This window comes from Salmo salar, chromosome ssa02 (assembly GCF_905237065.1).
Source record: "Salmo salar chromosome ssa02, Ssal_v3.1, whole genome shotgun sequence".
In the NCBI taxonomy this organism is placed as follows: Eukaryota; Metazoa; Chordata; class Actinopteri; order Salmoniformes; family Salmonidae; genus Salmo; species Salmo salar.
In genome coordinates, this window is record NC_059443.1 from 32,574,636 (window position 1) to 32,599,560 (window position 24,925).

Genomic DNA, 24,925 nt, shown 5'->3' on the forward strand with positions numbered 1-24,925 from the left:
AGCTATGAACATTTGAATCGTGTTAATACATTTAAACTTTCATTCATTATAAGGGTATCTGCAGCATTATACATTAACTCTCCAGGAAGACTGATGTCTACATAATGATCCTAGTTTTTATTTGGTTTACAGGTGTCATTTCATTTGAAAGAAGGAGAAACATATTCAAACAGTCATATCAACCAGAGACCTATGGTATAAAAGTCAGGGACAAAAACAACTACAATGTGATCTTACTCTGCGTTAGATCAATTCAATTATTAACCAAACAATGATCCATTTGTACAGTAAAAAAAAAGATGTACGTCTCTAGTTGTGCTTTAATGGTACACATACACGTCTTCCTCTCTTTCATCTGGTCTGTAACTAGTTTAAAAGCAGTTTAAAGCTTTGGGGGTGGGGTTCTTATGAAATACAGAAATGAATTTTTTTAGAGAAAAGAAAAGTATGAACATTAAAGCATTTATTTTTTCATTGGTTCTAGCATTCATTCACTACTTCTCTACATTTCAGATGTTTTCTATTATGTGTAAATGTTTAGCAAGAGGTAGGTTGTGCGTCTGGCATCAAGAAATACTGTACTTAGTTGATAGGTTACAATTCAGTGACCTGATATCAAAGTATGGACTGTAATACACGACAGTAGTGTAAATTATGGCTTAGGAAAACTCCTATATGGCTTACTTTAGTATGGCAAGTGTCCATCTTTGCAAATTAACTTAACATGGTTGTGGCTGAGCTGCTGCTAAAGTAGTTAAGAGAGGAAATATCCATTTGGAGAATACAAGACAGTTTGAGGTATCGTTCCTTCAATGTCAAAATACTGTTTTTTACACTACCCTTTGCTGACAACACACCGTTCTATTTAGAATTCTCACATTTCTAGCAAACATTTTTCACATCATTCAACTACAAATAAAACAGAAACAAAAAGAGCCAACCAATATGAAATTAAAATGAAAGGACTGAATCCAAAAATGGCAATAATTATAATATTAATAACAATAATAACATTTTAAAAAGGAACGTCTTAATTTTGGCAAGATTTCCCATACACAGCAGGACAACCTTGAGAGGGAACATTTATAAAATGAATGAAGAAGAAATGTTCTATAAAAAGAAAAGCATATCATTTTTTTAATCATTTTTTGTTTTGTTCAAAGAAATATTGGGTCAACTTATGTCTTGTTATTCAAATAATAAAATATTGACCATAATGTTTTTCATTTTTCCTTTTGGTATCACACTTATCATACTGCCCCCCAAAAATGGTAGATAAGTTATTCACAGTAAAAAAAAAAGGATGGAATCAGTGACACAGTTGAACTTAGACCTTGAGGACAGTGGCACTATGTGACTTTGTTAGGGTATGTGGCGGTAGCTAGTCCAATTCTGCACAGAATACTAGATTCAGAAACTGGCAATGAAAGATGGACCTCCGCACAAAACAGACATAAACTTGTAGTGAGGCTAAGTTTTTCACAGCCATTCAAACAGTTACAACACAATATATTTGGAGGATCTGAAAACAAATGTACTTACATGGAATCCTCTTATGCTTGATGGACACTTGTCCGAGTATCTCCAGCAAATTGACTGGAATTTTATTCAGTAGTTACAAAAAGGGGAAAGGCGGTGCCCTATCACAATACGGATATTCCTGTGGTTAGGTCATTAATAAATGGAACAGAAGTTATTTAAAATGTTAGAATATGGTTATAGTATTTCTATAATTCAAAGGACAGTTATTTGGCAATTTCAACTCCATCCTTCTTGTAACAATATATGAAAATATATATCCCATTTTCGGTTTTCAAAGTAAAATGTTATGTTGAAAAGAAACTGAAAATATGTGGAATTCCATGCCTCAAGTGGTCTGCCAGTGAGACACATGAAAAACTATCTGTGAACATTTTACAGTGTTACAGGTGGTTTCTTGAATTATCATTGTAATTTGTTTTTTGGTTTATGTAAGCTGTTTATGTAAGCTGCTTGTGTTTCTTAGTTTGTCTCGTCATTGACAAATGGCAGCCCCTTAAAACAGGAACCCAACTGAAAACAACTTTTTTTTTAAAGGTTAATCGAGGAAAGACTGAAAACCGTAACAATCATTCATCTTTGGATATCATTCGACTTGGTTTTCATAGAGCATTTGGAAATATTTGTTGAAACAGCGGTCTACGGTGAAAGCTAGTGTCATTCGTGCGGTAAGTGTGAGGTAAGAATTGAATATGAATAGACATGAAGACAAAATACAAGACAAATTAGTCACTCGAGAAAGTTAACCATGGTCTGCTGAACAGAAGGTTCCCATGACAACAAAGGTATTTGAGGCACTGCAAACCAATCACCTTTAGTAGGTGACAGAAAGCTTCCTGAAAATGGCCGTCTCAGCAACAATATACATTTCTAACTAATTACATTTTGGAATACTGCAGGAATGGGCAAAATAGTCAGCAAATTCATCTATAACAGAATGGTGAAACTTGGGTTTTATATTCCTTAATGTCCATACTTTCATGCAATGTTCAAAGTTGAAAACATGCTGTGCGTTCATATTTATCGCTCACTTTCTGTCAGGCTTCCAACTTTGTTTCCTGTTGCACGTTTCTGAGTCATGTCTTCCTCCAGCGTGACGAGATGGTGTTGGCAGCAGCAGGTGGTGCCTTAATAAAGAGACATTCATCTCGCTTTCCCTGTTTGACTGAGGAGACATGTTTGTTGTTCATGTAGTGCTCCACAGCTGGGCTCCGAGACAGCTTGTTGTGACATCATCAATGATGGTTGTCTCTCCATCACCCGTTTGTGAAGCTGCTGAGTCTGAGGTAGAATATGTACTTGAATCATATCCATGTGCTTCCATACCGCATATCAGTAGCTGAAGTGACCCAACTCTGAATGAACCGCTTTAAATTAAAGCAGACATTCAGGGTTTGGACAAGGTGTTGAGTCCCAATAGCAGGGTTAGAAGCAGGCAGGCGATTAAAGCAGAAAATCGGCGATCAGGAATTATACAATGTCAAACAACATAAGTGAACTGGCAAACCCACAGATCCAACCAGTTACATTCTGGGTAGAAGAGGGGCCTAGTGACATTCAATCACGATCCAAGGCCTCCTCCTTTTCTTGACAGGAAGGAATCGAAAGAGTGTACCACCCTCTGAACACAAGGAGTGGCAGCTGGCACAGGACTGGCATTGGCACCCAAAAAGAAAAGGAAAAGGGGGCACAGAAGTACCCTTTTGGTTGAGGTAGGTATGCTTGACCAGCAGCACGACAGGCAAAATGGTTACCTTGATAGCTCTGACGTTCTCGTCAGGCTGAGGTAGCTATCTTTGGAGGTAAAACGTTTTGGTGGGGGAGCAGAAAGTTAACAAAGAGTTTGGGATAGGGGGTTGAACAAAAATGGCTGAATCTGTGATCCCTCGACACCGGACCGCCTCAAGGCTAACACGGTGACAGGTTCGGCAAGGCTAAAGCAGACCATGTTACGTAGCCCTGAGGTACAATCTTGTGAAGCTAACCAGAGAACACCTATCGACTGAAAACATTCACTATATCTACTGTATCACAAGCGGAACAGAGAAATCCCTTTGGTACTGGCCTCAATGTAAGACTGATAGACTTTCTATCTCATCCATTGACTCAAGCTCAACATCTAATCATCTGAAAGCAACGTTCACTGTTCAAACTGGTGAAAGGCCTCAGTATATCTATCAGAACCTGAAAATGGCACCATTGGCCATTAACTTAAAATTACATAAAATTAAGCTATTTATGGGTTTTGGTTTTAAGAAGATGCACAATGTCCAATACCACATAGAAAATATAAGGAATATAGTAATATTGCAGTTATCTTCAGAGATGAGCCAGCAGCATTTTACCTAATGAGTAATTTTGAATAATACATTATCTGTGCCCATTTCGTCTATGGCTATCAATACATTTCCATGGAACTCAAAATAAAATGTTAAAATAAGGCTTCCAGCTTTGGTGTAAAAGACACAAGACAGAAATGGGGTTAACATCTCAGTAATTACTCATGACTACATTGGTGCTACTTTTACTTGAAGCTATTATAAAATACCTGTTTTCCTTTGTGGTATTGCACAGAAGTTCTCAACACATCATCTCTTACTCTCAGTTTCATTCTCAATCTCTCTCTCTCATTCACTGCTAGAACTACGGCTGGACGCTGCAATAGGCAGACTATGGCTAAGGCGTTTGTGGGCAGGTGAGGTGGAGGAACCATAGAACAGCCATTCATTTCTCAGGGTAAGGGGACTGGGGTTGGGGGAGGTAAGTGGAGTGGTGTTTGGGTGCTTTAGCCGGTGCCTGTGCCAGGCTGGCATGGTGGGGGCTGCTCGATGAGGACTTGGCACTGTGCTGGGGGGGCTTGATCCTTAACAACCATCACTGGAGCAGTGATAGAGTCACATCTCTACAGGCAGAAAAGAGAAGGATGGTTGTCATTATACTAACCACTCCATAGGACACAGAAAGCTAGAACTGTGAGTGTGTATGATGTAGAATTGTGCATATTACAGCCCCTTACCTGAGGCACTAATTCAATGACCTCGGGCATGCGAATCACCCCCTCTTTTGGTGGGTCAGCCCGCTGGTTCCTGTCTCCTCCTCGAGGCCCTGACCAGCCATCTTGGGTCCTTTTCCTGCAGAAGAAGCTGGGGAGAGAAGCATTCAAACTTGGAATGAGACCCGTGTCCTCAAGTCAAAGTGACTCAATATCCAGGCAATAATAAATAAAGCAATGTACACATTAAAATCCAAAGTTATTACACTAAAACCATATTCCAAACATATTCTGCTACCATATTACATTTGACCAAAAAGTGCTTGCTTACCTGCGGCGGTAGCCAAACATGAGGAACAGCACACAGAAAATGATGCATGCCATGCCAGTGTGGATTCCCACCACAATGCCAGTCATGGACCCCTCATCATCCTGCTTGCAGTTACATGGGCTCTGCCCACCTGGACAAATACACACAAAAATGGGTTTTGTTAGTGGAAAAACAGTAGCGGGATACACATACACACGCACAAATGCACTCACACACACGCATAAGTGCCACGACTCACACCATCTGTGGTGTCGATACAGCGATCTGCTTTAACTTTATTATCATGAGGCAAATATTGTGCACTAATTACACCCTGAAAGAGTTGAAAACCGAAGTACACAAAAAACACATTCCCTGTCCTTGTGCATATACTTGACACACACTGAGATGTTCTTTCTGTGATCCAAAAGATGAACTAAAGAGATTTATATTACATTTACCTTTTCATAATATAGCTGACGCACTTATCCAGGGTGAGTATATGTTTTTACATTTATCCTCTGACTAGGGTTGCAAAGCTACTGGTAATTTACCAAAGAAAATTTGATAATTAACAGAAATAATATGGCAATCTATGGTAACTTTGGTAATTTACTGAATACTTGAATAACTTACAAATATATATATTAATGTATAGTTGTCACGTCCTGGCCAGTATAAGGGTTAATTGGTATTGTAGTTTGGTCAGGACGTGGCAGAGGGTATTTGTTTTATGTGGTTCAGGGTGGTGTTTTTGTAGTAAGGGCATTTGATTTAGTATTCCGGGGTTTTTGGGCACTGTTTGAGATTCACGTATTTCTATGTTAATCTAGTTAGTTGTATGTCTATGTTTGGTTAATTGGGGTGGACTTCCAATTGAAGGCAGCTGTGTGGTGTTGCCTTTGATTGGAAGTCCTATATTAGTTGGGTGTGTTTGTCTGTTTAATTGTGGGAGATTGTTCTGAGTTTAGCCTTGTCAGACTGTGTGTTGATCGTTCGTTCTCTTTTGTTATTTTGGTGTTCATTTTGGAGTTAATAAACCTCAAGATGAGCTTATACCTGCTGCGTTTTGGTCCTCCTTAACCAACGACAACCGTGACAATAGTATTAATTTCTTATATCTGTGTCCATATTCTCCATGAGTTTCTAGCAGATAGACCATATGGTTCAAAAGAAAATAGCTGAATTAATGAAAAAAAGCATCTAATATGGCATTCATTTCAATGAACTTTGCAACTCTTCCAACATTGACTTTTTCACATCTGCCACCAGTCTGATGCCAAAACATTGACAGCAAATACATATTGAAATAGTAAAATAAATAAAAGCATGTAAAAACAACATAGAAAGAATATTGCATGATGAAACCCTCATACAGTATTACTAATGGTATTCACTAAGTTGATGGTTTATACTTAGAATAATGTTTTACAGCTTTGTCATTCAATATATATTTTTTAAATCACCTTACATAATTATTTTACATGTGATATTGCCAGAGAGAGGGCCACCGATAACTACAGACATCTGTGATAATCTAAAGTATCCAACGGCCTCTATATCTCTTTTGATAAATTACATACAATTCTTGAAAGTTACCAAAATTCTGGTAGGTAACTGGTAAACTTTGAACGTTTCCAGTAATATACCCTTCCTTTGCAACTCTACGGGGCGGTAGGTAGCCTAGCGGTTAAGAGTGTTGGGCCAGTAATTGAAAGTTCGCTGGTTCAAATCCCTGAGCAGACTAAGTGAAAAATCTGCCGATGTGCCCTCGAGCAAGGCACTTAACTCTAATTGCTCCTGTAAGATGCTCCAGATACATTTTTTTTTTTAAATGTACCCCTGACACACATACTGACGAGACAGCCTCATTGCTCCACATCGCCCCCTGGTGTAGTATGTTTGACAGTACCATTTTACACTGACAGTTATACATAGGATCCTGATCCTAAATCAGCTTAAAGGTCACTGTTTGTGTCTCACCGGTGCTGGTCTTGGCGCTGGTACCAGTCTCAGCCAGTGAAACCAGACGCTTGTTGGCAGTGCCGTCCCCATTGCCGTTGTAGGCCACCAGTTGGATCTCATACACAGCAGTGGGTTCTGAAACAGAGATGGCCAGTTAGGAAAATAAACCATAGAAAGCGACACCCTAATACACAGTTACATTCATTCCATTTCAAAGGTCCTTTTGGTACCAGTACTGGCACTCTGCATTGTGAAAATGTCTGCTTTGTGTGAGTCATTGCAATCTGAGACCCTGCAGTGACAGTGGTTAGTAGTATGCTACCTCATCACTTACCTAGATGGGAGATGGTGTGGGTGTTGATGTGACCGGGAAATGCTTCTTGCCCCTGGAAGTTGGGCTGGGGGACCTCGCGGTAGGACAGCTTGAAGCCCTCTACCTTGCCCGACTTACTGGGCAGCTCCCAGAACACCTGCATGGCCGTCTTGTTCAGCACCTTGGTGAAGAAACTGGGAGAACTGGGTACTGTGAGGGGAAAGAGGGACGGAGAGGGTGAGCGGATTAACATACAAATTGAATTCCAAACATGAGAAGACAGATAGAGAACAGGGAAAGAGATGAGTAAGGCTTCAAATAAACAAACAAAATGTGAAAAACTGAACGATTTTACAGAAACAGTAAAAGATAGAAAGGTGAGGAAAATAAAAGAGATGAACAAATACAAATATAGGTGCATGAGAAATTAGGCACTCTGATATGCAAGTGCTTATCTCCTCTCATTTCATGACATCTAAATGACGTACCGCCCCCTAGTGTTGTAGCCACCACAGTGCTGGACTGCTGGCTGGCTCCCAGAGGGGAGTAGGCCTTGAGGTAGATGGAGTAGGTGGTGGCAGGCTCCAGGGTGGTGAAGTCATGCTGGAAGGTGGTCTTACTGACAGCCTCCTGCAGCTCTCTGCTGTCTGGCTCTGGAGGGGACAGGAAACAGGAAGTGAGGTCATCATCTTTGCATCTTACGACAGGAAGGTATTAAAAAGAGGCAGTCTTGTGTACTACTAGAGTATTACTAGAAGCTCTAGACGCATAACTGTCAGGATTTTTTCAAATTAAATTCTCCATATGAATTACATAAGAAAGCAAAAATATACAATTCACTTTGGACAATGAAGTTGTACTATATTATAACAGCCTCCTTACCGCCCAACATGCGGATGTGCAGCACATATCCGATTATGCCGTCGGTGACCTCTGGGGCAGGCTGTGCCCAGGTGAGCTGTAGGGTGGTGGGGGACAGGGCCGTGGCCGACAGGTCCTGGGGGGCCTCGGGCAACTCCGTGGACTGGGTGAGGGCCAGGCGGGCACTGGCCTGGTTGGTGCCAGCGCTGTTCTCAGCAATACACTGGTAGATAGCCTCGTCTTCCGTGGTGATGCGCGTTACCGCCAGCGTACTGTAGGGGGGGTATTGTTAAGAGTTGGAGTGACTAATAATGATGGTGTAATGAATGTATCAATAACATTACTTAATGTTTCATTTGAATCTTATATTTGCAGATCTAAAAGTAAGTCTAGATGAGTAAAAGCATACTAACTACTGTACCTGTTATTGTTGGTGAGCTTGACGTTGTCACCAGGCGTCAGGATTTTGCCATTCTTCAGCCAGATGAGGTGAGGCTCGGGGACTCCCTGGGCCATACAAGTGAACACTGCACTGCTACCTGCTGGTCTGGAGACAGACTGCGGCCACTGCAAAAACTCAGGAGGAGCTGGGAATGGAGAGATAGAAAAAGAAAGAGAGTGAGCTTCTCCTATTTCGCTACGTGCTATGTAATTAATGTATGTGAGGAAATGTTCCACCATCTTGTATTGTCTCAAAGTCTGCTTGGCAATATCTACATTATGTAGTTTATTTCAATTTCATTTAAATGAGAGGGGGTGCGGAGGGAGATGAATAGAGGATGAGATACTGCTTGCCATTATGGGGCTCAGTGGCTGTGCAGTGTAGCCTATGTCTTGCAATTACTATAAAGCACAGTAGAGGGCAGCATAGATGTTTAAGCAATGCACTTGACACAGGTGGACTTGACATTATTCTGACCATTCTGGCTGAGACTAAGATCAGCTATAAATTTGCCAAAATTATGTTTGGGATAATGGACAGTGTACGAGAGGTACAATCTTGATTTAAATTCTAGGGTTCACTCAATATTTTGTATACCCTGTTTGTGCTCAAATTGTCGAATGTTACTCAAAGAACTTGAAAAGGATGACATGTCATTCTGTTCTGTGTTTTCTGTGGTCAGGATGAGTGTTTGTCTCTGAATCCAAATCCCCAAATAATCCACAAACAAGAAGAGCCACCACATCTCCAACGAGATAAGAACATTAAGGTCCAGACTCGGACTCCAACTGAGCATATGCCAAAACAAGGAGTTCAAAATCAAGTTCATGATCCATGACAGCAGCATCTCGTCCCCAAATTAAAGCGGCACCCCTGTCCGTCCCTCTCGTGACACCCGAGTGGAGAGGGACACAAGGTGGGGCACAGAGGCAGTCTCGCTGCCACAATGGCATAATGTCTGTGTGCAAAAACCTGAGGCCTCGCCCCCCTCCACATGCATCTCATTGATCTACTACTACCCCCACCCCCCTCGTAAAAATTAGCCTGCTCACAAATCCATTGTTAGGACTCTGGGAAAAGTGGACCAAGAGGAGAGGGAGATGGGGTGGGGGGTGTAGGCGTGAAGGGGCTGGGGGCATTGGGGGTTGGGGCGGCCATCAATCAATGGCAGGGATGGATTTTATTTCTAACCAGGGCGCTGGGCCTCAATCTCTTTGCATTAATAAGGGACAGGAAAATAAAAGATGACACGCAAGCTGGGCCTCTAAAGCTTGTGTACCGAAAAGATAAACAGAAATGCTTGGTTTAATCTTGTGGAGATTTGAGGATATTGAGGAGATATATATCTGTTAGGGTTCCCAAGGTAGCAGAACTTGGATGTGACAACAAATTGTGCTAAACGTTTTTATATTACCACAGGAACCCCTTTAATCTCCCGAACAGAAATCCACCTGAGAGCAACGCATACGGCCAAATATTGGTTTAAGGAAAGTTGAAACAGTAAGCTGCCATAGACGGCCCTCTAGATATTTCCATCAGCAACGAACTTTCCAATTCCTTATGCCTAGACTGACAGGAGTACTCCAAACATTCTAGAATAAGTGTTTAATAAGTGTGTATTTCACTTCAGCTCCAGCAGTGTGGAGAGCTGAAATTGAGTTAGAGTAAACCACTCAATCAATGTTGGATGTGTGTGAGAGCCTGGTGACAGAACGGCAGTCAGGGTCATTGTCATTGTCATTCTGTTTGCAGAGAGAGCTCCCCAGCTGTCCCAGCCTGCCCCTCTGCAGAAGGGACCGAGGGGGTAGAGAAGAGGGGGAGGAGGGAGACTGTGGTTAGGGTTAGGGTGCAGGTTTGCTCATTTGAGGTCAAAAAAGATGGCTCCCATTGTGAGAGTGAATGGGGGCTGCTCCATACTACTGCATTTGGTGGGAGTTCGGGTAATGAATCTACCCTCTAGCATCCCTCTGTCCTGTGCTACAGTGCACTTCACATTTGAACTTGGGCGAGGCCATTTATTTAGAGTAGAGATGCATTCAAGCCCTGTTCTTTCAATGACGTTTAGTGGTTCCTATTATTTCAGTGAACTTGAGGAGAACCCTGCAGTGAATGCTTTTCTGTGGGTCTGCCTGTCCCTCTGTCTGGCTGTTTGCCTACCAAAGGTGTGGCTGGACTATCTAGAGTTTTCTGTGTTCCTGTACGTTGCTGTGACTCTTATTGAATACAGCAGACTTCAGCATCCTGGTCACACACACATTTAGGTCCTCAATCATGAAAACCAATCACAGTCATTAATTGGTTTTCAACTGTTTCACACCATTTCCCATACAGAACTAAACCTGAAATATACTGAACCATCCAGAAATATACTGAATATGCTTCCCTCTCTGTAAACCTGATTCCAGTGTAATCAGAACAATACAATGAGATGACCTTGACGTGGCTAAAATCGAACATAACTTCCATCATGAGGAAGTTCACGAGACATAGGTCCCAATCAAACACCACATGGCAATTGTGAATTGTCCTATCTTCCTTGGAATATTATGCACATATTCAGAAGGTGTGAATGAAAAGTGACTCTTGGCTTTCCCTATGCATGAGGATGCTAACCAGAAGCCATGGGAATGGCCTGTAGGCCTACGCATAGACGTCCCTTAGAATAAGCTGTTTTGCAAACACACAATGGCTGTCGTGTCCCTTTGTGTCCTGAGCCCTTCTGTGTGTCTGTTTGGCACTCGGTGGCCTCTGTCCCCTGAACTTGGCCTTGCCTGTGTCTGTCGCCTGCAGCTGTGACAAAGACAAGTGTCCCCACAAGCCAGGGAGGTGGAGCGGGGACTGTCTCGCTGCTCTATCAAGGCCTGCCAATCAAAGGCCTATAGCACCAAAAGCCCCATCATAGCCCCACCCTCTACCACCAAAACTAAAACCCCACCCCCAACCATCTCATGCATAATTTCCTTAGTGCCTGCAGGGAGAGGGTCAGGGGTGGGAGGTCAGAGGTGATCCCTCACTCTCGCATGATCACTCTGCTCCCCCTCCTCCAGAACTTGGTCTTTGCTAGCACTGTCTGTTTTATTTGGTTTCTATATCTTGTTATCTTTTTTCAGTTCTCTGTTTTACAATTTCTTCTGTATCTGTTCTCCCTATATCTCTCTTTTTCTCTCTGTCAACCTACAGATGTAGGACCTTAATTTGATCACCCTGTTGCAGAAAAACTTTCCTGCAATGCACTTGTAGTCTATTTGAAGTTTAAAAAGGCTTCTTAGAAGGCTTGTTTGTAAGTTCCACTTTAACATTTCAAACTTGATTTTCCCCTTACAATTGTTTCATTATCAAACCCTACAAAAATGTCCATTAATGGCCACCACAGATGGTGGCTATGCAGCCATTGTCTAACTGTGGTCTGCATCTGTCCTGGTCAGGTGGTCCCCTGGTGCAGCCAATTTATGACCCCCAGCAGCCAGCACCCCAAATTAGTTTGGGGAGGGGGGCAGGAGGCAGACGCAACCAGGGAGATGAGGTCTGAAAGGGCATCCCATAATATGCAAAGCCAGCCCAGACTGGCCCTAAACCTGACTTCATAAGACTGAAAAGGTCTGCAGAAGGTAAAGGTTGGTCAAGTTCAAGTAGAATCAGTGAACTTGGGAGATTTTCATGCACATTGAGGCAGACGGTATTTGACGTGAGATATCAAGGGATTGAGTTAAATATAATTATTTGGGTATAGCCTGAGTTCTTGCAATAGATGGTGTTAACATTATGGACTGGATTGTTATTATCTACCCCCACATTAACTGTATGAGAGGTTTTAGAAAGAGCAGCAATTTTATCCACACTGTAACATACATACATGTGTTGATCAAGTTATGAAGAAGCAAGGGAAACTAAACCGATTCATATCTGTATATGAACGCTGACTGCAATTGTACTCCTCCAAACCTATTGATGGTTTAACCTCTTTGTTTTCAAATCAAGTTATGCTCTTTGTTCCTTTTTCCAACGTCAATCAATAAATTAATGAATATATTCACCAAGCCCAGCAAGGGTGCTCTGCCAGATCCCGATTTTGAAAGACACAGAAAGCAGATATTGATTGATTGAGTTGGGTGGCGAGGACAAGCAGATAGACTCAGCCATTAGCACCAGCTACCGTTATACATGTACAAATGTGTGTACTACCGTGCCATTTGGCAGTGTATTACTGATGTACAGGAAAGTATCACCTGACTAAACACTCCAACTATCAACACATACACACACTCACTCTGAAACTGAAATGTGAGTGTGTTTGTGTTTGAGTGTTCATCTGAGTTTATATTTGTGAAGGCATAATTGTGAGTTGAATCCGTGGGATGAGCCACCATTAAGATGCGATAGTATAAAACAAGGTATTATGAGCTAAAATAGGTAGAGCAGAGAGGTAGGTATATAAAGTCTCGGTGAAGTAGAGGGAGAGTCACCAATAAACGGTATCTCCTCCTTTATCTTTGTCCAGTTGGAGCCCAATATCAACGCCAATATCAAAAGAAAATGTTGGCCAATAGCAGAACACTAAGGCCCCGTGCCAGGAGGTCAAAGGTGACCAAAAGAGTTGGGGGATGTCAGTTCACCCTTAAGGTCATGGTGAAATCTACCAAAGGTTAATATAGTCTGACCTTCCTAAAATAACCCCAGCATCCCCACCATCCTCCATCCTGCTTATTACCTCTCTCCCTCCATCTCCCCATCCCTCCCCCTATCTCTACTACCCAAAACAAAGCCCTGGGAGAGACAGGTGCTCCCCTGAGGGAGACTTGAGATGAATTTCCAAATTGACCCCCAGCCCCTACTCCCCCAGGCTCTTCTGTAGATCTGGAAAGATCACATAGGTTTCAACCAGATGCTAATAGCTTCAACTTGTCTCCTGATTGGCTGGGTGGAATGTCTGACATGCTTTTTCTACCTATCAACTCATTTCAGATCTACAGGAGGGTTTTCGGGGTAGGGGCTAGGGGGGCATTCAGCATAGGCCTGGGAGACATCGGTCTGTTGAGATGATGCTTGAGTGGTTTCCTGGAGACTGGTAATGGTGGGTGGGGGATACATATTGGGGTAGGAGATCTGAAAAGTGCTGTATCAACAAAGCCAATATTGCATTGTGTGTGTTTGGGGTTTGAGGGTTAATACTAGTGTGTTTGGTGTGAGATTGATGGGTACTACGACTCACCCTGCACCACCAGTCTGCCCAGCGCGGTACGCCTCATCCTGGTGCCAGGGCGGTTGGCAGAACACACGTATACCCCAGAGTGTTGCAGGTTGGCATCTGAGATCATCAGGTTCCCCGTACCCAGCACCTGGATACCTTCCACCCCGATGGAGCGCCCGTCTGGAGGAGAAGAGAGAGATAAAGAGAAAGAGGGGAGAGTTAGAGCGCTGAAGGTCTCATCTGTAGCAAACATGGATGATCTATTTAGCACAGAACTACTCAACAATATTAAGGCAGCATTCAGTCAATGTCCAACTACCAAGGCCACATTGAAGTCTTATATGATGTGTATGTTTGCTGTCACTTCTGTAATCCTAAAAGGTGTCACAAAGGTGTCAATAACAAATAGATTTTACCGGTTAGCGATAACACATCGATGTTACAAAACAATACTCTCTGTGGTAGAAGGATCTGGTATTGGGTTTGGACAGTGATGTAGGGCGTGTGAGAGGGGACAGAGATGTAGAGTGAGAGGGAGCAGAGCCCTACCCAGCCGACTCCAGGACACGATGGGTCGAGGGTTGCCAGTGGCGATGCACTCCAAGATGGCGGTCTGGTGCACAGTGATGGTCAGGTTCTGAGGACCCGACAGAATCACCGGCTCCTTGTAGATCCGTGGAGCTGCCACTGTAGAGAGAGAGAGAGAGAGAGAGAGAGAGAGAGAGAGAGAGAGAGAGAGAGAGAGAGAGAGAGAGAGAGAGAGAAGACAGGAAATGGTGAAAAGGCAAAAATACAGATATCAGTAAATGCACAAACCTATGGGCATAAAAAATGTAATGTTAACCTTTATTTAACTAGGCAAGTCAGTTAAGAACAAATTCTTATTTACAATGACGGCCTACCAAAGGCAAAAGGCCTCCTGCGGGGACGGGGGCTGGGATTAAAAATAAATAAATAAAATAGAAATATAGGACAAAACACACATCACAACAAGACAGACACCACAACACTACATAAAGAGAGACCTAAGACAACGGCATAGCAAGGCAGCAACACATTACAACACAGCATGGTAACAACACATTAGCAGACACATACAGACTCAGCAAGGACAGCTTCTCTTACCAGTGACAGTGAGCTGGGCCTCATGGCTGTAGCGAGTGTTAGCGATGTTGATGGCTACGCAGCGATACACACCACTGTCAGCCCGCCTTACACCGGTTATCTGCAGGATCCCCGTGGGTAGGATGGTGTACCTGAATACAGGAAAGGAGAATTATTGTGTGTGTGTGTGTGTGTGTGTGTGTGTGTGTGTGTGTGTGTGTGTGTGTGTGTGTGTGTGTGTGTGTGTGTGTGTGTGTGTGTGTGTGTGTGTGTGTGTGTGTGTGTGTGTGTGTTACCTGTTATCATCAGTATTCACAGCAGTTCTGTTTTTCTCCCAGGAGATGCTGGCCTCTGGGATTCCGTTCACCTGGCAGGTCAGTCTGGCAACGCCACCCTCATCCACCGACATGGACTCTGGGTGTATGTGGAACTTAGGGAGAGCTGTGTGTGAGAGAAAATAGATCAGAGATTTTAAAAAGACATATCCAAGACTATTTTCAATGTCCTAGAACCCGAAAAAAACAACGAAGTCCCTGGAGACAGGTCTTTCTGATAAGCTTAGAACAACTGCCCAACAACCTATGCGATTTTGTAATCATTACGGTTAGGGCGTTTTTCTTAAATGAAAGTGAATCTCCATGGTAACCCCTTTCCCTGAGGGGAGCACCACCAATCCTCCCAAGAGCCATAATCCTGTTGGTTTACCCACAACCCCCTGCACCTCCCAACCCCCAACTGCCCACTTCTGGTTTTATTTGGCCAGAGGGAGGGGTCAGGGGAGTGAGTGAATGAAAGGTTGTCCACTCAGTGGGGCGTTTAGAGTGGGGGGAGGTGCTGTGGTTATTAATGTTCAGTCCCAACTGGGGGGCTGGTCAGATAATGGAGGAAGGGGTGGGAAGGAAGGATTAAAGCAGTCAGGTATGATTTAAAGGCACAATGGGCAGTATCAAATGAATGAACACACATAAAGAATGTCTTGACCAGCATGGGAGCCGGTTTATGTGAGATGCTATGTTCACTTCAATGGCTTGCTAGACATTTCAAAGAGTTTACATATAACTTCTGCATGCCATGTAATGTGTAACACATGACTCTTACAGTATACAGTATGTGTATCATCTGTCTTATGTATGACTACTAATGTGTGTGTGAGCACTCCAATATGTATATGTGACTGTGCGTGTGGGTGTCTGTGGCGTGTGAAACTTACATGCCAGCTGAACCCTGGCCTTGCGGCTGATCAACATGCCATAGTGGTTCTGGGCAGCACAGTCATACTCCCCAGCGTCCGTCTCGTTGCTCTCTCTCCTCTTCTGGAAGCTCTTGATCAGGAGAGTTCCGTTGGCCAACACGCTAGCCTTCGGCCCGGTGGGAACGGAAACTCCATTGCGCCGCCACATCACAGAGATAGGCCCCTCCCCTTCCACCTGGCAGTCCAGCATCAGGGGCCGATCACGCACGGCGATGACATCATTGGGCTCCTTCAGGAAGGCCAGCTCAGAGGCTCCGCCCAGCACTGGGAGAGAGAAGAGGAGCATGGGAGGTCAAGTACTGCTGAAGTTCTCCTCCATTCAGATGATGATAAGGATGATGATGATGGAGGTAAGAGGGCTAATGAAGATGACAAGGGAGATCCTCAGGACAGAATGGAACCACTGATGATGATGATGGTGGTGGTGGTGGTGGTGGTGGTGGTGTTGATGATGAAGAAGAGGATAATGATGAAAGAGAGGGCTGTTGAAAAATGTCAATGATGAAGATGAGAATGAGGATGATAATAATGATGACATACACACACACAGGCGCACACACACACACAAAATACTCTTGAAACTGAACCGACATAGGAATATGACCTATCACCTACTATTACACTATTACACCAATCAATCAGTGATTCCAGTACAGAGCCTTCAGAGGGCCAGAGGTTGAATCTCTCCCTGCCTGCAGGCTTTATAATGTTAACCTCAAGAAGCAGAGAAGGGCCAGGGGTGGTGCTCCTCAGTTTATAGAGTCATGAACGAATTGAAGACCACATTTTACGATGCCCACTCAACATTAAGGTGAGGGGAGGAGGAGGGAGGAAGACACTGAAAGATGGCTGATGAAGCCACCCAAGTGCTGATATCATCAATTTAAGTGGACTTTTTTCATAAATTATTCTCTGTTAACAACCTAACTATCGGTTTCGTGTGGTGCCTTAAGCACATATCACAGTGATAGATCACCATTGTAAAATATAGTTCCTAGATAGTTAGCAAGTTTAGGAGCTTCCAATACCGACAATATATGGCCATCTGGTTCTGGGGAAATATAGTGAAGCACTTTTCTTGGTGTATTGATTTATAAGAAATAAACAGTGTGTATTAGAGTTCTTGAGGAATCTACCATTACGACCCATTCTCTACTGGCATTTCGTATCTTGTTTAATGTATTTTCCGTTATTCCTCTTGCTCTACAGCTCCTTTATATTGAAATATCAAGTAAAGATTAAGTTTAAAAAAAACGTAAAAAGGGCCAAACTTTGTAAACCAAGTTGTGCACCTCTGCCCAACTAGATGTTGGACATAATCCGGGTCCTTGTGTTCTTAATAACACCTTAATTACCGCTGAATAACAGGGTTGTTAATGAGAGATTAAGAGGGGAAAAAGAGGACGCTGGATTACTCCTTGGCTGGGTTTATAGCGCTAGGCTGGGAATCACACACTGATAGATTGCCAGTTTCATTGAGCAAGAGCAGACAGCCTGAAGCCCTAACTCTACCCCCACAATGAGACCCTGTGAAAAGTTGGACTGCCTCTCTCAGTGGTGAGCACCACACACTGTGTGCACTGGTGACAGCTTCATTCTCCAGACGGGTGTGTGTGTGTGTGTGTGTGTGTGTGTGTGTGTGTGTGTGTGTGTGTGTGTGTGTGTGTGTGTGTGTGTGTGTGTGTGTGAGAGAGAGAGAGAGAGAGAGAGAGAGAGAAAGAAAGAGAGAGAGAGAAGGGGGTATTGGACTGAAAAAGTGAGAAACAACAGCGCAGAGGGAGGGGAGCAAAGATAATGTCTTCAGAGGAGTCTGTGTGGGTAGTTTTCAGAAGGGTGAACTTGCACTTGACTTTCCTCCAGCCTGATTGATAGCTCTGTTAGTTACCTCCACCCCCATCCTATTCTGCCTTTCACAGTGCCCCCCCTCCTTCCCCCACACGCAAACACAATTAATTCCCAAAACTGCCTTACAATAGTGCCGAATGCCATGGAGCCATTGATGCAAGAGAGCGCCTGAACAATGTAAGAAGTGGGGAAGAAGGGGGGAGAGGGAGAGGGGTTAGGGGTCAAGTTTGGATGACTTCAATGGAGTCTGGTTGGATGACTAGTGATAGCCCCCCCACACACCCCTTTCCCCCTCTGTCCCCTTTAGTCATCGCCCACTCGGATGAGAACATCTGCCCCCCTCTCGCCATCCACTCTGCTGCACCCCCTGTCCCCCTCTCCCCTTTTTAACTTGAACTTGGAGGTGACTTTCCCATGCCACCCCCATCTCTCACACTACACCGAACCCCGTCACCGATTCCGTCGACACGCTCGTCCCCCAATTATACGCACCATTTGGCGATACCCCTTCTGTTCCCCTTGATTTTTAACCCTCTCCCTTTCCCCTGACCCATTCTAAAGACCAATCCACCTTTCCCAGCTGTTCGAGATAAAAAGGAGAGATGCTGAGACGAAGAAAAGGTTCAGTTGATTTTCGGTCTCTTATGTTTACGTGGCGAGCTGTGGAATTGTAGCGTGTGACGGCTGGATCCCCTGACCCTGTGACCCTTCTGAAGAACAACAATACACACTACCCAGACACAACAAACATCAACACGGCCGACCATAGCAAACCTCTGCAACCGTCAAACATCCCACCAAAACATGCCAGACAGCTGCTCTTTCTTTCCTAACTCCTTCCCCCTATCCATCCATAGTCTTCCCATCCTCGCCATAGTCCTCTCCCATAGCCCCCTCTCCCACATCAGCCCATTCTGGGAGACACAGTCTAAGCTCCAACTCCTGGCTCTGCTCCAACACATGCTGTGTAATCTCCACTGCCTCCAGTTGTTTTTTTGTTTGTCCAATTAGCCTCCCTTTACTCCATTTAATCCCTCCCCCTTTTCCCATTAATCCACCTCTATTGACTCCCTCTGTAACAAATAACAACTAACCAGAAACTACAGTCTATTCACAGTATAGCTGTGCATCCACAGGACAGATCCTTAAAGCATCTTCATCTAAACGAAGATATCTTCTCGCTCCAGTAGATACCTGATCATTACATTTAGATTCTGGTTAAACACCTTTTAATCACTGACATACAATTATTCTCAATCACCTGCACCTTCCAACAACTTTATATTATATGAGTGCATGGGCCATTCTGGGGAAAAGTCCATCATTTACACAATCAATACACATGGAAGCATGCCAAACAAGCAGCCGCAGGACAAGTTATCTCAAACCCTTCGAAAACATAACTTATTTTGAAATCTCCTTCATATCTGCTTTGCAAAATAGATCAATTCTGGATTTCAATACTATGACCCAGGACCAGGTCCAAGCTTAAGCCACTCTGGCCTGGAGTCTTAGAACAGGCCCCAAGTCACACTGCCTGACACAGCTGGGAAGCTTGGGCCCCAGGTCTTTGTAGTTCAGAACGACTGCTTACACTACCCAGAGACACCCAGTCAAGCTTAACATTTGATGTAAGGGGAAGCAGTGGATAATGGAATACCTGGGGATGCTATGCTGGGGATGTACAGAGAGTGAGATGTCGGTCACGGTAACTAAAGATTAGCTGCATGTCAGATCTTCTGTGAGGACATATTGGATTAGAGATATCTGGGGACTTCCATGCTGGGGATAGAGAGAGAGAGTGTGTAATGTAAGGGACTACGAGGGAAGCAGTTCAGTGCACAGTTAAGACTGATGTCAAATTGTGTTGGCTTTGAGGGGTGAGAGTGCTGGAAACAGCATTATTTTGGGGTTGCTCAAGAAGGAAATGTTAATCATTTGTTTTTAGTAGTAGTTTTTTTCATTTGTGCTTGAAATCAGAGGCATAAAGCGAATTATGATATTATTTATCATCTATGTATGCCAAATAAAAGCAGCCAAGCTCAGCTGTGCCTTATGAGTTCCCAGCTGTATTCCACACAGTCAGAATGCAAAGCCCATCTTTACCACTGCAGCCCTGCATTCACCCCTGTGCCCCGGAGTGTGATTAAGTGTTAAGTTTAGGGATAAATTCGCCACCCATCTGGGTGCTCATAAAGAGCAGAAGGGGGGCTATCCAGAACACTGAGGACAGGGACCCCCGGCCCCATCCCCCTAGCTTTCCCTCACACTCTACCCCCACAAAATCCCAAATCTCTACCCCTCAGCCCCAGATTGTGACCCCAGCCCCTAAAAGGTCATGAGAGAGTTGGGTGAGGGGACTGAGGGGGCCGGGCGGAGGACAGCTTGCATTCGGTCACCAAAGCAGCCCCCTACCACAGTCCCTTCATTGTTTATTGTCGCCTCAGACTTGGCAGTGAACTTCAGAGTTTCCATTGTGACTGTGGTGTGAAGGTGGCTAAGACCCCCAGGACGATGAAAAGGGGGTTCAGGGTCGAGGCAGAGAAGGCAAACACAAGTAAATCCCTTCATTGGTTGCGTCCTCTCTATATTTTTCCCTGTGTCGGTTTGTATGTTTTGTGTGTGTGTGTGGTGGGGGGGGGGGCTGCTAGTGAGTCAAGCCCAGTTGCAAGTGTGTCGCAGAATTCTTAATTGACTCGTCCCATACTATCCCCTCTCCCTAACCCTGGGAACCCCTGCATGAAGGGGTGAGGCCGACTTTGGAAATAGACGGATGCCATAGTGAAAATGAACGTCTTCTATGTGCGCTTCACTGTATTCACAGTGCTTTCTCACATTTTTACAGTGTTGATAAGCTCCATTAGGTGAAATGGATAAGATCAATAACCATGCTATAATAAGCATAGAATTCTAAAGGCTTAGTTGTATTAGCAGCTCAAGTTGTACCACAGAAAGACCCTCTGGTATCGGCTTAAACATGTCTTATTACCCGTGGATATTGCTATAGCCAGCAGCTCTCCCTCTCTCCTTTCACCTTTTCCTTCACTAGCCTCCTTCACTCTTCATCATAGCAGAGGGATAGGCACAGATGATGTCTACTGAATTAGGCCCATGCAGGCAGGCAGGCAGGCAGGCATAATGGATGGAGGGGAGGGGGGTAGATAGGCCTGTATAAGTATTGGGGACTGATTTCTGGGCCCAGCTGGGATTGAGGATTGGGGGTGCTGGTGCAGGGGGCTGTGTGGATTTGGGGACTGACGTCGCAGGGCTGGGCCTATTGTCCCACTAATAGGAGTTAAACTCCCCTCTCTACCCCTCTCCCAGCCCCCCATTGACTAGCTGCGTGGCACGCTCTTCTTTATGGCTGCCGATGGTGCCCCAGCAGATCTGCTCCCAGCATAGCTCCTCTCCTATTGTTTAAACAGCCACTTCTTCATTAATTGCCAGCCAATTTGGCATTAGCGTGTGTGTGAACACGAGACCCTTTTCCCATTGCGCTAATCAATTCACTTCCGCATACAAGCTATTCCTTACACACCCATGGGTGTGTTCAGAAAGGGTAGGGGGCATTTAATGACCAATAATTACAAGGGGTGGCATTGTAGGAATGTGGGCAATGTTGGCAACAGACCAAGCATCCATTATGCAACGTTTTGAGATAACATATTTAGCTTGTCTGTTATTCATCATTCTACAACCCTTAATAGCCTATTTAATGACAATACATTCTAATGACAACACAGTGTGATGATTAATTCATCAGTATTTTAACACTTGTTCTAACTACATGCTCCAAGCATATTTTTCATTTATTTTGAGTCTGTATTAAAGCAAAAATCACTTTCCTCAATTTTTCTCACACTCAGTTTGCTGTAAATGGGTTAGGCATATACTTTTTTCAGCACACTGTGGCCATGTAAAAACCTTTGCCTCAGCCTGAGTTCCTCAGAAACATATTAGAGAGATGCAGTGGAGTGCATTTTGTCAAAGCAATCGCAACCCGAATCAGGATGACCAAAATATATTGACATTGTTGCACAGAAATTGCCTATGTCATCTTGTACTGCTGCTTGTGAAAGTGGCTTCTGTCAAGAAGTCAACATCAGGTCTCATTGACCACCAGCATTTGATTGAATGGATTTCACTTTCAAGAACAGGAAGTCTAGTTTATCTTTAATTGAAAACAATGCCAGAACAAAGGTTGTTCCATGTTTCTATTCAGTAAACGGGGCATCGGTATTGTTTCATTTAAACTGGTAGATAGAGATGGACATGTTTTTCCAATAGTGTCCTCAGAATTCACTTTTACAGGCTTTCTTGATAACTTTCTTTCTTGAGGTCAATAACCTCAGTGTGTCTTTCTCTTTCTCTTATAAAAGGTTTCATTGTATAATGAACACAATGGTTATTTTCAGTTTCTGTACATCCCACCTCAGAGGACCTTGGGAGAATTTTGCTCTCAATGTATGAGACCCGTGGTGTAAATTGTTCTTTCACCATGCCCATGATACACAGACAATTTGTTTTAGGCAATATTGCCGAGGCAATAACAATCTTATTGACTAAGTGGCCCTGCCGATTACATTTCCCCAGATAATAAAACGATTCTCATTTGCAATGGAAAAAGTTGCAGCAACCATTGCTGACAACATTGTTTTGCAATACTGCATAAAAAAAAATGCCAGTGTTGCGAAGGACTTTAGGTCTTGCTTAAAGTTCCATAAAATGTAATGCATCTTGAAACGTACAACCTACAAACTATATGTCATTCATAACTGCTGTCAAAAAGGGTTATTGAATACCTGCATTTTACATGGTCTATGCATGTAACTGTGGGGAACGTTCTTATCCCTCATACACACAGCAATAACAGCCAGCAGCACTGTTTCTATGAGCCAACTTCAGTCTTATTTGTTAAAAATGAACCCAGGATGGGTCCAGCCACATAAGAGGTGAAGAAGTGGGGAGGCCACCAGGGAAGGTTATGACGCTATGGCACAGAGAGCAAATAAGTCTGAAGGAACTAGGGCCAAGCTTTTGGGCCTCATGGCAGGGTAGAGCCTTGGCCTTGATTCCACCTCAATGTAGATCTTTGGGATTAACACCCCAGTCAGAGGGGTGTCTGGTTGAGATTTTGAGAACACTGTGCAGGCTGGGGGAGAGTGTTTGTGTGTGTGTGTGTGCATAGGTTTTAGGGGATATCTAATAAGGCAGCTGCAGGGGGATTACTGAACACCCAATCCCACACACACCATCATACCCCTAAATGAGGTGTGTGGGGGATGGGGGGGGACAGACAGAGAGCGTCTGTCTGCTTTATGTAAATGAAGGCGTGAGGAGGTCAATCATTGTTTAACCCCAAGTCCAACTGGCTGCCCTGTGTCTGACCATGACGGGTAGATGAGTCTGATCTGACCAAATATCCCTGATGAGATTTCAATACACAGGTGGTAGCCAAAACATTACAATTTCCTACCCTACAGCTATTGGATTTACAGATATTTTCTTTGCCTGAGTTTAACACTTTATGTGTAGTGTAAACGTGGTTCTTATGGAAACAGTTGCAAACTGCACATATTGGTTAAAAGATGATACAGTGTTTTGGATCAGATGGAGACTTAAACAGCCAATACCTGATTAAGGAATAAATGCATGAGAGGCAATAGTCGGGTTCAGGGGATGAGTAAAATGTACTAACATGTTCAAGGTTAGTATTGAAAGGTTGTATTGGATTATCGTTGTGATTATTATGTAAAGTTTGTTTCATGGATAGCCATTGCCATTCATTTGTCTTAAGTGGTGTAATCAGAGAAAATAATGTGGGAGCTGACTAAAGTCAATAACATGAAGCCTGACATGATAAAGTACCGTGAGTTCCTGTCCCCAAATTGCCTTACAGAGAAGTAAACTTGTGCGTAAAAGGAGAGAAAATAGGCTAGTATCTTTACGCATCGACTGAATGGTGCATCATGGTAGCACACCGTTGAAATCTGTGATCAAACTTATGTCAACTTTTGTGCTGATAACACATAATTAATGAAACAAATTGGAATGGAAACCACTTTAAAAAAGTATCTAATGCTCCTGTATTTCACCTTTCCCGAATCAATAACGAAACTGTTTTCTATTTTTTGAAGGCTCTCCATTCTGCTATCCACGCATAATGTCAAAATAACACTATAGACATGATTCTTGAAGATCAAAGGCCTCCCTCCAAAGACACAGTTGTAAAAATCCTAACGGTTCCAACTTGGCCATTCATCTTTACGCGCGCCTTAACAGCCCCCATTGATTTCTCTAATTACACCCATGGTATCCCAGAGGCTGCAAACTACACATGTCCCCTAATCGACACCAATGACTTGATGGAAGACATATACAGACGAGATGGAGTCGACAGGAAAGGAAATACTTGCTTTTACGCAGTGCAATAGGCTAGAGAGGCAGGTGCACACTAAAGACGCATGGCTTCGCGTTCACCTCAAATACATTAGATACTGAGGCTGCATGCTCAAATCATTTCGAAATCACATGCAAGTAGCAAAACATTCCGTGGGTTCCACATGGAGGACATTAACTTGACTTACACTAGCATTACCTATTCAAAGCTAGAACATTCATCCGCTTAAATATGAAAAGCATTACCTGAAGATATGACCACCAATAGAAAAAGCTGAAAAATCCTCGTCTGGTTCATGGTTTAGTATGAATCCCTTTTAGTTTGAAGTCTAACTATTATAGCGACGCTTTAATAGCGAGCTTCACTCCTTAAAATGTATTAAATAAAAATCCCAACAAAATCTCAAAAAAACATTTCCGCAGTTTCAGTTCCACTGTCCAGCGAACGGCTGGCTTCTGGACAAGGCTGCTTTGAGAATGTTCTGTTTGCTATTGTAGAACGGCCCTCGCTGGGTTCTGTGGCTATTAGTTATGCGTAAGGTATTGTTGTACCCGCTGACATCCCGGTCAATGAATGGACACTGATACAACAATAGAACTGGCCAGCGGAGACTGGGGGCATGTAAACGAGCCAATGGCAGGATGGGGGCCAGTCAAAAGGGGTGGCCCCTTCAAAACCCCAAAGCATCACTTGAGGGAACCTGCTATGAAGAGG

The 24,925-nt window shown here is 43.6% G+C and overlaps 1 protein-coding gene across 1 annotated transcript; it reads right to left on the bottom strand.

The window, feature by feature from the left end:
- Positions 1-96: 96 nt before the first annotated feature.
- LOC106580249 (immunoglobulin superfamily DCC subclass member 3) lies at positions 97-24,782 on the bottom strand. The gene is made up of 14 exons (XM_014161071.2): positions 24,457-24,782; positions 15,925-16,230; positions 15,011-15,155; positions 14,736-14,866; positions 14,160-14,297; positions 13,632-13,790; positions 8,402-8,567; positions 8,002-8,252; positions 7,608-7,772; positions 7,141-7,329; positions 6,825-6,941; positions 4,863-4,992; positions 4,556-4,682; positions 97-4,441 (listed from the first exon to the last, which is right to left on the bottom strand). Exons 1-14 carry the CDS (start codon positions 24,506-24,508, stop codon positions 4,325-4,327), a joined length of 2,193 nt encoding a protein of 730 aa, XP_014016546.2. The 5' UTR covers positions 24,509-24,782; the 3' UTR covers positions 97-4,324.
- Between the last annotated feature and the right edge of the window lie 143 nt (positions 24,783-24,925).

Excerpts from the sequence above, each read along its gene's own strand:
- LOC106580249 (XM_014161071.2), bottom strand. The coding sequence starts at position 24,508 with ATGAACCAGACGAGGATTTTTCAGCTTTTTCTATTGGTGGTCATATCT. Across the intron at positions 8,568-13,631 it reads GGGCAGACTGGTGGTGCAGG|CTCCTCCTGAGTTTTTGCAG; the intron begins GTGAGTCGTAGT and ends CTCCATTCCCAG. Across the intron at positions 4,993-6,824 it reads CAGCGCCAAGACCAGCACCG|GTGGGCAGAGCCCATGTAAC; the intron begins GTGAGACACAAA and ends GTATTTGTCCAG.